At 38.2% G+C, this 10,413-nt stretch overlaps 1 protein-coding gene across 2 annotated transcripts; it reads right to left on the bottom strand.

Moving 5' to 3' along the window:
• Positions 1-3,262: 3,262 nt before the first annotated feature.
• Positions 3,263-10,098, bottom strand: sh3bgrl2 (SH3 domain binding glutamate-rich protein like 2). Of its 2 annotated transcripts, XM_034206937.1 has the most exons (5): positions 9,866-10,098; positions 6,484-6,669; positions 5,756-5,822; positions 4,999-5,038; positions 3,263-4,639 (listed from the first exon to the last, which is right to left on the bottom strand). In XM_034206937.1, the coding sequence occupies exons 1-5, from the start codon at positions 9,908-9,910 to the stop codon at positions 4,600-4,602; spliced, it is 378 nt and encodes a 125-aa protein (XP_034062828.1). In that variant the 5' UTR covers positions 9,911-10,098; the 3' UTR covers positions 3,263-4,599. The 2 variants fall into 2 exon arrangements, with proteins under 2 accessions (XP_034062828.1, XP_034062829.1); XM_034206938.1 differs by lacking the exon at positions 4,999-5,038.
• Positions 10,099-10,413: the final 315 nt, after the last annotated feature.

The raw sequence follows: 10,413 nt of genomic DNA, 5'->3' as shown, positions 1-10,413 counted from the left end.
TCTCAATATATTATTCAATTCATGTCTGTACTTTGTAACCTGTCCTGTATATGAACGAACGGACACATGTCTATGTGCAATTCATTTGTTTAAAACCGTAATACATAAGAGTTGGGCACCATTCACATACACACACACAGGGAACTGTTTGATTGTACTGCAACCAGCCGCAAAACAACCTGTAATGGTGGTTTGTGACTGGAATGTGTCTTAAGTTATAAAGGCTGTGAACCAGTATTCAAGATTAGCACAATAAGAGGCTCTAAAAGTAGTGAAGCGATTACCTCAGCTTTCTAACAGTATTCCCAAATGACAGAAGAGAGGATCTTAATAGTTTGGACTTCAGGTTAAGCACATATTGATGTCTGGGTAATCATTACACAGAGATTTGGCATCATCCTTTGATGGGAAATGACATGACTCTGGGGGAGTAGGGGCCTTGAAAAGCAAGCAATATTTTAGAAGTGACAAAAAGCAAATATAAGCCATTTAAATGTACAGCATCAAGTTAGTTACCACTGAACTATGTGTACTTCAGTTTCTTTTATAGACATGAGTCATGTAATAGCATTACTCTGAGGCCATGTTTTTATATTCACCGCTCCAGCCCTTGTGTGTTTTCTGGCTGTTTGATGTCTGCCTCATCCTGATTCCTCATTAGCGCTGTTCTCGCCTGTCCCTTGCTATGCTTCTTTCTTTTGTGCATTTATTATGTGTGCTCCCTGTTTGGACCAATCTCCAGTTACCTTGACTCAGATATTGCCTAGTGTTTTTGAATGCCTTTTCCCTTTGTTGGACTGCTTACAAATCAAAACGAATCAAACCCTGCCTTTAATTAAAGACATTAAAAAAATGTTGCTATTGAGTCATTTGTTACTCATTTGTTACTCATGTGTTTCCTATGGATTGTGTTAGTAAATCTGTTGTTATCCAGTTGCAATCACAACACAAATGTGGATCCAATAGGTTTTTACAGTTTTGTTGCCCTTAGTGTTTTTGTAATTCTGCAGGTATGTAACTACAGTATAAAGAAATACAAAAATAAATGTGTTTACCAAATTCTGTTTTCAGTTTGCAAATTGAAATTTCTTCGTAACAAAACACAGATGTGATTCAGAACGTTTATGACAATGTTTACATTTCAGACAGTTTTTTGTCTGATTTCTAATATGAAAACAAAAACGAATTTTGAATGCAAATTTTACTCCTGAAATTTAAATCTGTTAAAAATGCAATAATCAAGCACGACAGAGAGGTGTAGCACAAAGTATATTTAGTTGGCCCAACAGGATTGTTAGTATCTGTCACAACAAAGTCATCACATGATTTCATAGTACATGCAGAGCACACAGTGACATTTGGCCTTTGCTTTTAACCCATCCTAGTACCAGGGGTCTAGTACTAGGAGCAGTGGGCAGCTATTGTACAGCGCCCGGGGAGCAAGGGGGTTGTCTGGTGCCTTGCTCAAGGGCCCAGGAGGTGAACTGGGACCTCTCCAAGTAGCAGTCCACACTCCATATTTAGGTCTGTTCGGGGACTTGAACCGGCGACCCTAAGGCTCACAGTCCAAGCCCCTACTGACTGAGCCACTGCCGGACACAGTGTAGTGTTGTGAGTTTTCATAGTATGTTTAATACTTAAAACGAAAGTTAGTTATAATCAAATATAATCAATTATATTTTTGTATAACCCACAATGAAAAATACTTCATATTTTAGGTTTTTCTATAGTTACAGTATAAACAAAACAAAGTGGTTTGTTTAGGTTGAGTGTGTAAGGTCTATGATTTATGGGTGTCTCTGAAGAGAGTAGGCCGTTTTCTCCCCCTATCTTCACAGGGAGGGGGGGTCCAGGCTTAAGGAGAAACACAGAGGCCTCAAAAAAGGGTCAAGTCCTTTTTACACTAACATAGGAAGGTGTGTCTTATGCCATAGCTATGGAACATGTCGAGTCATGTTCAGCCTTGTACATTAGAGGGCAATGCGCAGTTTTCCCACAAATTGGGTGTAGAGGAGGAGTTTGTTTTTTTGGGGTTTTCGTTCCGGTTTTTTTTAGCATAAAGAGACTGGTTTTTTGAGAGAGCGCGAGAGAGAGGGGGGGGAAACCCCTGGTAGACTCTCTCCCGGTAGGCTGTGTCCTTCAGAGCTTGGTTAATAGCTCTCGGTAAAGGTCCTCTCACACTTGGTAAATGTCTCTCGAATTTCTTGGTTGTTGGCTGAGTGGAATGATTTGATGAGAGATGTGTTTGTGAATATTATAACCCGCCACCTGTGAGGAAATCTTCCTCCGGAATAATGCGGATAGGAACGGGTTTTTGAATGTTAATCCGCCGTCTGTTTCGGAAAAAGTGTATGAATATTATAACCCGCCACCTGTGAGGAAATCTTCCTCCGAATTATTGCGGATAGGAACGGGTTTTTGAATGTTATACCCGCCGCCTGTGTCGGAAAAAAGGTATGAAACTGATGTGAATTGATTTGGTGAATGAAAAGTTGAATGCGCTTTTTATTGTCACCGGTCTTTTTACGAGGAAATACCTCTAAATTCTATCGGGAGAATTTTAAAATGTCACAACTGAATTGGGCAGTTGAAATTAAAACATTTTGGTAATAAATGTAAGACTGTAAATTAAAGTTTCATATTTGAACATGATCACAGCACCATATTTTTTTAGTATGATTATAATGTTGTAAAGAGAGAAGGTAAAAACCCTGTATTAGTTTGGACCTATTTTTCCTTCAAATAAACTGAATCCCACCTGTTGGATTGGGATAATTTAAAAGGACACCTGTGCTCTCCTCTCCTGCGTCAAAGGTAAGATTGCACCCTGCCACACACACTTAGGTAGGAGCACACTCCATTTACTGATATCAAAATCCTTCGGGATCCCTAAACAGATTAAAAAAGAGTTGTCTGAATTGAAACAGCAGTTTAATTGAACCTAGGTTCTCGGGAAGTTAATAGAGGTGAGATCTTGCTGACGTTGGTGGATCTGAGCCAAGCAGCAACCTTACATAGACTCAATAACTTCGGTCAGGTCAATTAGTAGGTCAGAGTAATTTACCGGAATAAATTATCAGGACCTCTCCGACTCTAAACAGTAGTCTTAACAGTGGCAAAAAAACATTGATGTCCCCAACATGACTTGAAATAAGTAAAAATGACATCCATTCACATAATGGCACAACATTTAGGGAAGAATGGCTAGAGAGAGTGAATCTGTTTGTGTTGACATGTGTAAACAAAGGGATTAGTCAACCTCTCACCCGTGATCATTTAATTAGAATGAGAAACATAACAACATGCTTAGTGTTCCTGACGAAGAATATAACAACAGATTGGACAGTACTGCTATGATGCGTCAACCTGTTCATTTCACAACATGCAACGTAAAACACACTGAAGGCAGTCTGCTTACATTTCAGATGATCTGTCAGAGCTTTACATTTATCTCTAAGCAATAAACTATATTTTCTTACATCCTGTCCTGTGTCTGATTCATCTTGGAGTAATAATCTGCCAAGTGCACTCCTATGGCTCATGTGACCCTGATTGTAGCTTTGATTTGTCTATAGCAGTCTGGATTAGAGGATAGAGCTGGCAATATTTTCCATGTCATAAACACATCCCATGAACCTTAAGCACTGTAGTTTATTTAGGGTTAATCCCCTAACATTGTCCTGCTTAACTCATAGTTTAAAAGTAGTCCCTACAAAATTATATTTACTTCTGTTTTAACTAACGTTGCTGTATTGTGCCTAGGAAATACTTAGAAAATAAAAAAAGTATATTTGTAACCTAACCAAGACCTTCCTCCCCAGTCATTTGAGTAACCTATTTGGCAGTTGAATAAACAAGTTTGTTTTATTTGATGACGGTGACTACACACTTGAATGCTAGCAATGTTTTAAGGCCTTGCCTATCCCTATTATGTTTAGGATTGATAGTATTTGGTCTGATCTGCTTTGTGTTGAACTGAAGTGTCACTGTCACCTCTGGGAACTCTTCCTCACTCCCACACATGAACACACACACATGCAGCCAGACATGATAGCTAGACCTCAAGTTGTTTAAGGTTGAATTAAGTGCTAACTCTCATCCTCCCTCAATATACACAGCTATTATTAACAGCTGCTGATTGAAGAACACAGACACATAAACACACACTCACTAAGGCATACACACACAAGGGTGGTGTGTTCAGGTGACTTAAGCTGCGCCTCATCTTATTCTTCATGTACAGCATTAAACATCGAACTTAGGCAACTGTTCTCCTGAAGCAAAAGCTTCTACATCTAGTTTGTTCAGAATCGATGCTACTGATAGATTGTTGTGACAGTGTGTTAAACATGAAACTTAATAAAGTTAATCCCCTTTCTTCTGTGATTTAGTATCTGTTGATCATCAGATATTTGTTGGAGACTTAAGTGATGGTGGAATGAGTGTTTGAAGAGTCAGGAGAGGTCGTTCAGGGTGAGATCCGAGGAGTCTGATGTTTGGCAAGGTGCTGGCTTTGAAGCGGGAAGAACGTGGGAGAAGAGGTGATGCAACACAGGGAGCAATGCAGTTTTGGTCCTCGTAGTTTAGGGTCCCTCGTCGTCACATACCAGCAGTATGATCCCAGCTATGACTCAGAATCCTAGAGATTGGGGGGCAAAATGATATGGAGATTTAACAATTAGTATCTACATTCTCCTTGGATTTGTTCTAATGGTTCCAAATGTTTTCCTAAAGGGACCCCTTTTCTATGATTAAGCACAGTGAACACCTTTAACTAAGCCACATATTTTACATTAGGTTCAATGTATAACAATATCAGTACAGAACGACTGATAGGCTGTGCAATGAACCCAAGTAGTGAATGCAATAACTGCAGGAAGTTTGTGTAAAACAAGTGAATTTTGAGTGGACTATTTTCAATTTCATTTAGTTTCTACCAGATAGATTGGATATAGGCCAACTGTATAAATAAAAAACAAAGAAAGATTTTCTTACTACCATTTGTAATCAAGTAGGCCTTGTGAAGCTTTGGCGACCCCTAGTGGGGATCAGATACACCCATAGATAAGAAACCAGTGTACTAAACAAAACATTCAAAAGCCAGATATCTCTTCTACACGTGTCCATGTCCATATTGAATATATCTGCAATATCCTGCTGGTTATATATTATCAGATCTCGCCTAACATAATTATCCATAAGGAGAGAGACAGAAAATGGACGCAACTGGAGGGAAATCAAATAAAAGCTCTTATGAAATGAATGGAAATAAGGTCCTTTGATGTTTGGTAAGTGGATCATTGAATTGTGCCTGGACCTTTGTATTTTTTCAAAAGCATCAACATTGCCCGAAGCAGTTAGGAATCAGAGATACTGTGTATGTTATTTGTTTACTGGTCATCTAAGCACTGAGATTAACTCAGTGAGAACTATGATTGTCTCAATTCTAAGAAGATCTTTGGGATAAATATTTCTAACAGATTGAGGGGAGGAGACTAGGCAGCTGAATCTAGATGTATGGGATTTGAGTTTTATTTATCTTTTTCCTGCAAACAAAGCTGATTTGAATGAAATGCAAATAAGATGGAAATCCTACATTTCAGAGCTAGCTTGCTGAAAGTATAGCTGCTCGTCCAGCACTGGAGAGGGTTTGAGGTAATCTGGATTGACAGCTAACTTTCTTGGCTGTATGATTGATACCACAGAGACAGCAGAGTGTTTGAGTGTTTTCAAATGCCTATATAATCTCCCTTACTTTCACTGAGCCCAAGGAATGCAAACACAGTGTTGTCCTCCTTTGACTGGAAGAAGTCTTCGTAGTCCTGAGGGGAAACAACACAATGGGGATGTTACATAATCTCGATATTTGAGAGATGCTTGCAAACATCTGTGACAAATAGTCCCTCCTCTTCTGTTTTAATGTAATTCAATTGCCATGACATTACAGAGTAATGTTGGATTACCTTGACCAGTGAGAGGGACGGCAGGCAGCAGATAATCCGCCCCATCCGTGAAACTGGATTACCACAGGATTACTGGGTGGCGTGCAAACTCAGTGGAGATATGAACTGGCCAGCACTAACTAATCGAACTCACCAGCATAGGATGCTCAACCTTGTACTGACTATAAAGATGTATGTAAAAACTCAATTGCATGGTTTACACTGCTTAAATTAAATGTTATCCTGAGTTAAGAATTCAGCTATTTATTGTTATATAGACTTTTCTGAGTATTTGTGTATCAAAATCTCGCTTTGTTTCAAACATTTTGAATGACTTATTTGAACTTTAAAATATCCAATCAAATGGGAGAAAAATATTAGATTTTTTTTCCTGCTGTTATCTCATGTTCCATCAAAATGTAGTTCTAAACCCTTGAGTTCTTCAAGAAATGAACCTTTCGGCAACACTGTCTCCAACTGTTAAAAGCTACCATATGGATGTATGTTCATTTTAAACATTATAAACAAACTTCCATCATACCCCACAGTAGTGATCATCATTGAAGATCTGTGGAGGCGGCGGGTTGCCTTTCTCTGGCTGCTTGTCTTTCGGGATGTTTCGGTACATCCACTGCCTCTGCTCCTCCAGCATGGTGATGTCTACTTCCTGGAAGCTGATTCGATTGGCCTCCAGGAAACTCACCACTGCCTGCTGATGCTTTTTTATCTAAACAGGCCAAAAAGAAATAGTAACAAAAAAGAGGATTCAGCCCTGATGAGTTTGGAGAGTCAACTTTTTTGTGTGTGAAAATAAGTGTTTGTCTATGATGTGAATAAACACAGTACATATTAATATGTATGCGCACAAACATATTTTGTGCTGTAGCTCTGTAGCTGGGTCAGTTTATGAGGGAACCCCACCGTGAAGACATGCAATTAACTTTTCCATTTGTGGTCTAAGGGATGGATACAACAGCTCCCTACGGTATTGTCCCTGTGTGTGCTCTGGGACTCTGTGTGTGTGAAACTGCATCAATGTGTTTGTGAGTGCTGAAAAAAAAAAACCCAGGGTTATTTTAGAAGTCAGAATACTCCCACAGAAGAGAAAACAAAAACAAACATAACACACAAATCCATAAGACATAAGGTTGAAATGTCTTTGAGATTTCTGATTACATTTTTTTTTTTTTACTGAATTGGTTTGGTTGCAACTTCACTTAAACACATTTCAACAATGTTTGTCATTTTATTTATCTAGCTTGCATTTTTGCTTTAAAGCGTTTTTATAATTATTGATGTTACTGCAATTATTACGTTTGTTTAGCATGGAAATAATTGTATATTCAGCATCACCGTCAAACATTCTGTTATCATGTATCAATGCTCTCAACAAAAAACAATAAATGTGCGCTTTATTCATTCATTCCTATTTTCTCATGCAGTCTATTATTGTGATAATATCGTTTGTATGATTGAGTATTTATAGTTAACAAAACAAAAAGGGCTGATTTTTCAAAATCATTTGGGGACCAGACAGTGTGAACCAATAAAAACAGGGCGTATCATTTTGTGGAAATTTTTTTCTACGAATTATGCCATTGGCAGATATGATAATGAAAAAAAATTAAAATATGACGATTTAATAATGATAACGGTCCAGTGAGCTTGTGTGTGTATATATGTCAAGTGTATCCATTATTTAAGTGACGCTAAGGACCACAATGGAGCTATTGTTTAACATTAAAAACAATAAGGGATTGTTCAGGACACACACCCAAACAAGATTATCTGTTGTGTCTTCCTTCTAACAGTGAGCCTCTTTGTGCGCCAATAAAACAGATTTATCTGGAGACTCACAACAAAGTAAATGAATTGCAGGAGGACTGACTGTCTTTAAGAGAAACACATGTCTGTCTGTTTGCTCTGGGCAAAGGTTAAAACTCCATATAGAATCACAGGTTTAAGTATGTGCTGTAGATCACATTGCTGCTCACAAAATGATACAACTTTCCTCTGAGCTGAAAAGCCGGCAGCGTGAGCCTAAATAATGAAAAGGGTTCTCCCAGTGAGGGTGAGTGTGTCAAGGGATGGATGAGTTCAGGTTCAATTTGGGAGTATGCAGAAATGACACTCCTAAAAACTCACATTTCCCTATATGAGTATGAATTCATTGTTTGAGCGCACGTTCTGAAATATGGGGATTAACTGAAGGCTGATCTCTCAGTCATGGACAGAGAGGGACACAGGGAAAGAGAGGATTTTGGAAAATACATACATTTTAGTGAGATTTAGCCTGGTGTTGCTCCGACATGCTCTCATGCTCTCATGCTCCCCCCCCTCACGTTACCACTATATAGAACTTGGCACATATCCACGGATGGGTGGGAGGGATAACCTAATTTGCACTTCATTCATTCTGATGAGTTCTGCTCCACTAATCTGCTGTTGTTAAACTGTGAACTGCTCATTTTATCGGTTCACTGGAGTGTTTTCATTATTACTCATACTCTCCTTTATTGCTGTTCACATATTCCAACTTCTGTTGCACCTGTCTGTTTTATAGAGTTCACTCTATATTTAACAGTATTCTTCCCCGAATGTCTATCTAACACTATTTACTGTATTTCTTTCCACTCACATGTCCAATTTACTTTAAACCAGCTGAGGGATCCAGTCCCACCTTCCCTCTTTATTCAATCACTTGTAACTCAATTTAAAAGCATTTGCAGTAAATTGCATTCACATGAGCTCAACACTCACATAACTGACCCAAATGGTGGACCTATTCAGCTAGGCGTGCACGACTGTGTTTTGTGTGTGTGAGAGTCAGTGTGCTCTGAATGTATGTGTCATAGGGTTAAAAATAACTTCTTTGTAAACGCAGAAAGATTGTGCTGCTCTCTTATAGAGATGGAGCGTGTTAAAATAAATATATTACTCATTTTCCCCATTACCTAAGGCTTGAAGCATTCACACAAGAGTGTTGTTTGATAATCTGCCGGTACTAAATATCAGATGTGCTTTCTCAATGACATTTGGCATTCACAAACTGAACTAGGGCTGCAAATAATGACTTTTTCATATTGGTTAATTTATTTTTTGTTCATCAATTCATTGCTATCAATAGCAGAAAGTGAACTATTTAAGTGCTTTTACGGTCTGATGATCAATCCACAATCCAGTTGTATTCAAAACACGATTATTAAAATCTGTTAAAAAAAAACTCCCATTTTAGCAGCTAGACATTTCTGTTGATGGACTATTCAATTACTAATTTCTGCACTGCTCAATATCAACAGGAAATGGCTTTCTCAGAAGTATGAACCCCACCCAAGATTAACCTAAGGGTTAAACAAACCATGGTTAACAACAAAATAATATCTCACAACACAAATAAGAGGACATAAGGAATGTTCCATGAGAGGTGCACTTCTACATATAGTTCTCTATGACAAACATAGTCAGTTTAATACACAGTAGTGTTCCTGTTATTTTGTCCACCCCTGTGCATCCTGGGGGGCTGTTGTTTGCTCACCAAACAGGTACTTTTTTCTAACAAGAATGTGTTATTTATTAAGCTTCTAAATTAAAATGTAGAATGCTGCACATTAAAATCCTTATAAAATGTATTAAAATATATATATTTTTGGAAAATGCATTTGCCAAAAATGCAACAGGCTGAATTAACACATGCATCACACATTATACAAAATAAATGTATCCTGACAATAAAACATGTTTTTTAGATTTGATGTCTGAAGGATGCTGGTTACTTTCACTGCTTGTGAACAGCACTAATCACAGTACGCTGTGGCTACATTATGGCAATAAACATTGTTTGGAAAGTCATATTTCAACACTTTGTGATATGCCTTGATGTGCAACTGTCAACAAGCTTTAAAACACATTTTGCAAACACTCACCGCGATATAGCCTGTTGAGGAGGCGATGTAAACCTTGATGACCATTTTAATCCCAAATTAATGTCAGATGATAGACGATAGACAAACTGATGGCAACGATCTCGTTTGTTCTCAATAGTGCGAATTCCGACTTTCAACTACAGGCTGTGTTTGAGAAAAGAGTAGACACGCGTCTCCAGTATTTAAACTGAGCCATGGTAATAACACAGCGTGCGCTTCTGCTACTGTGGCACAGATGCAACAGACATCACATTTAACACTGAAGCCTACTTCCGGTCACAGTTTTCAAATTAAACAGTGCTGTGTTTTTGGAGAACAAAACGCAATTTGTGCGTAAATCCAACCTTGCTGTGGGATTATTCAATTATTATAGTATTGATTAAAGCTGAGGTTTTAAATAACCAAATTAAAGTCAGCATGTGCTCAGTTTGAGTGTCCCCTACATTTGAATAATGAAGTAAATACAATAGTAGCCTATACTATACTATAACATAACATATGGATTGCACTGCATGACTAAAACACATTAGTAGCAAGGTTTGAGTTAT

The sequence above is a fragment of the Gymnodraco acuticeps genome, unplaced genomic scaffold (assembly GCF_902827175.1).
Source record: "Gymnodraco acuticeps unplaced genomic scaffold, fGymAcu1.1, whole genome shotgun sequence".
In the NCBI taxonomy this organism is placed as follows: Eukaryota; Metazoa; Chordata; class Actinopteri; order Perciformes; family Bathydraconidae; genus Gymnodraco; species Gymnodraco acuticeps.
This window is presented reverse-complemented; position numbering and strand designations above follow the sequence as displayed.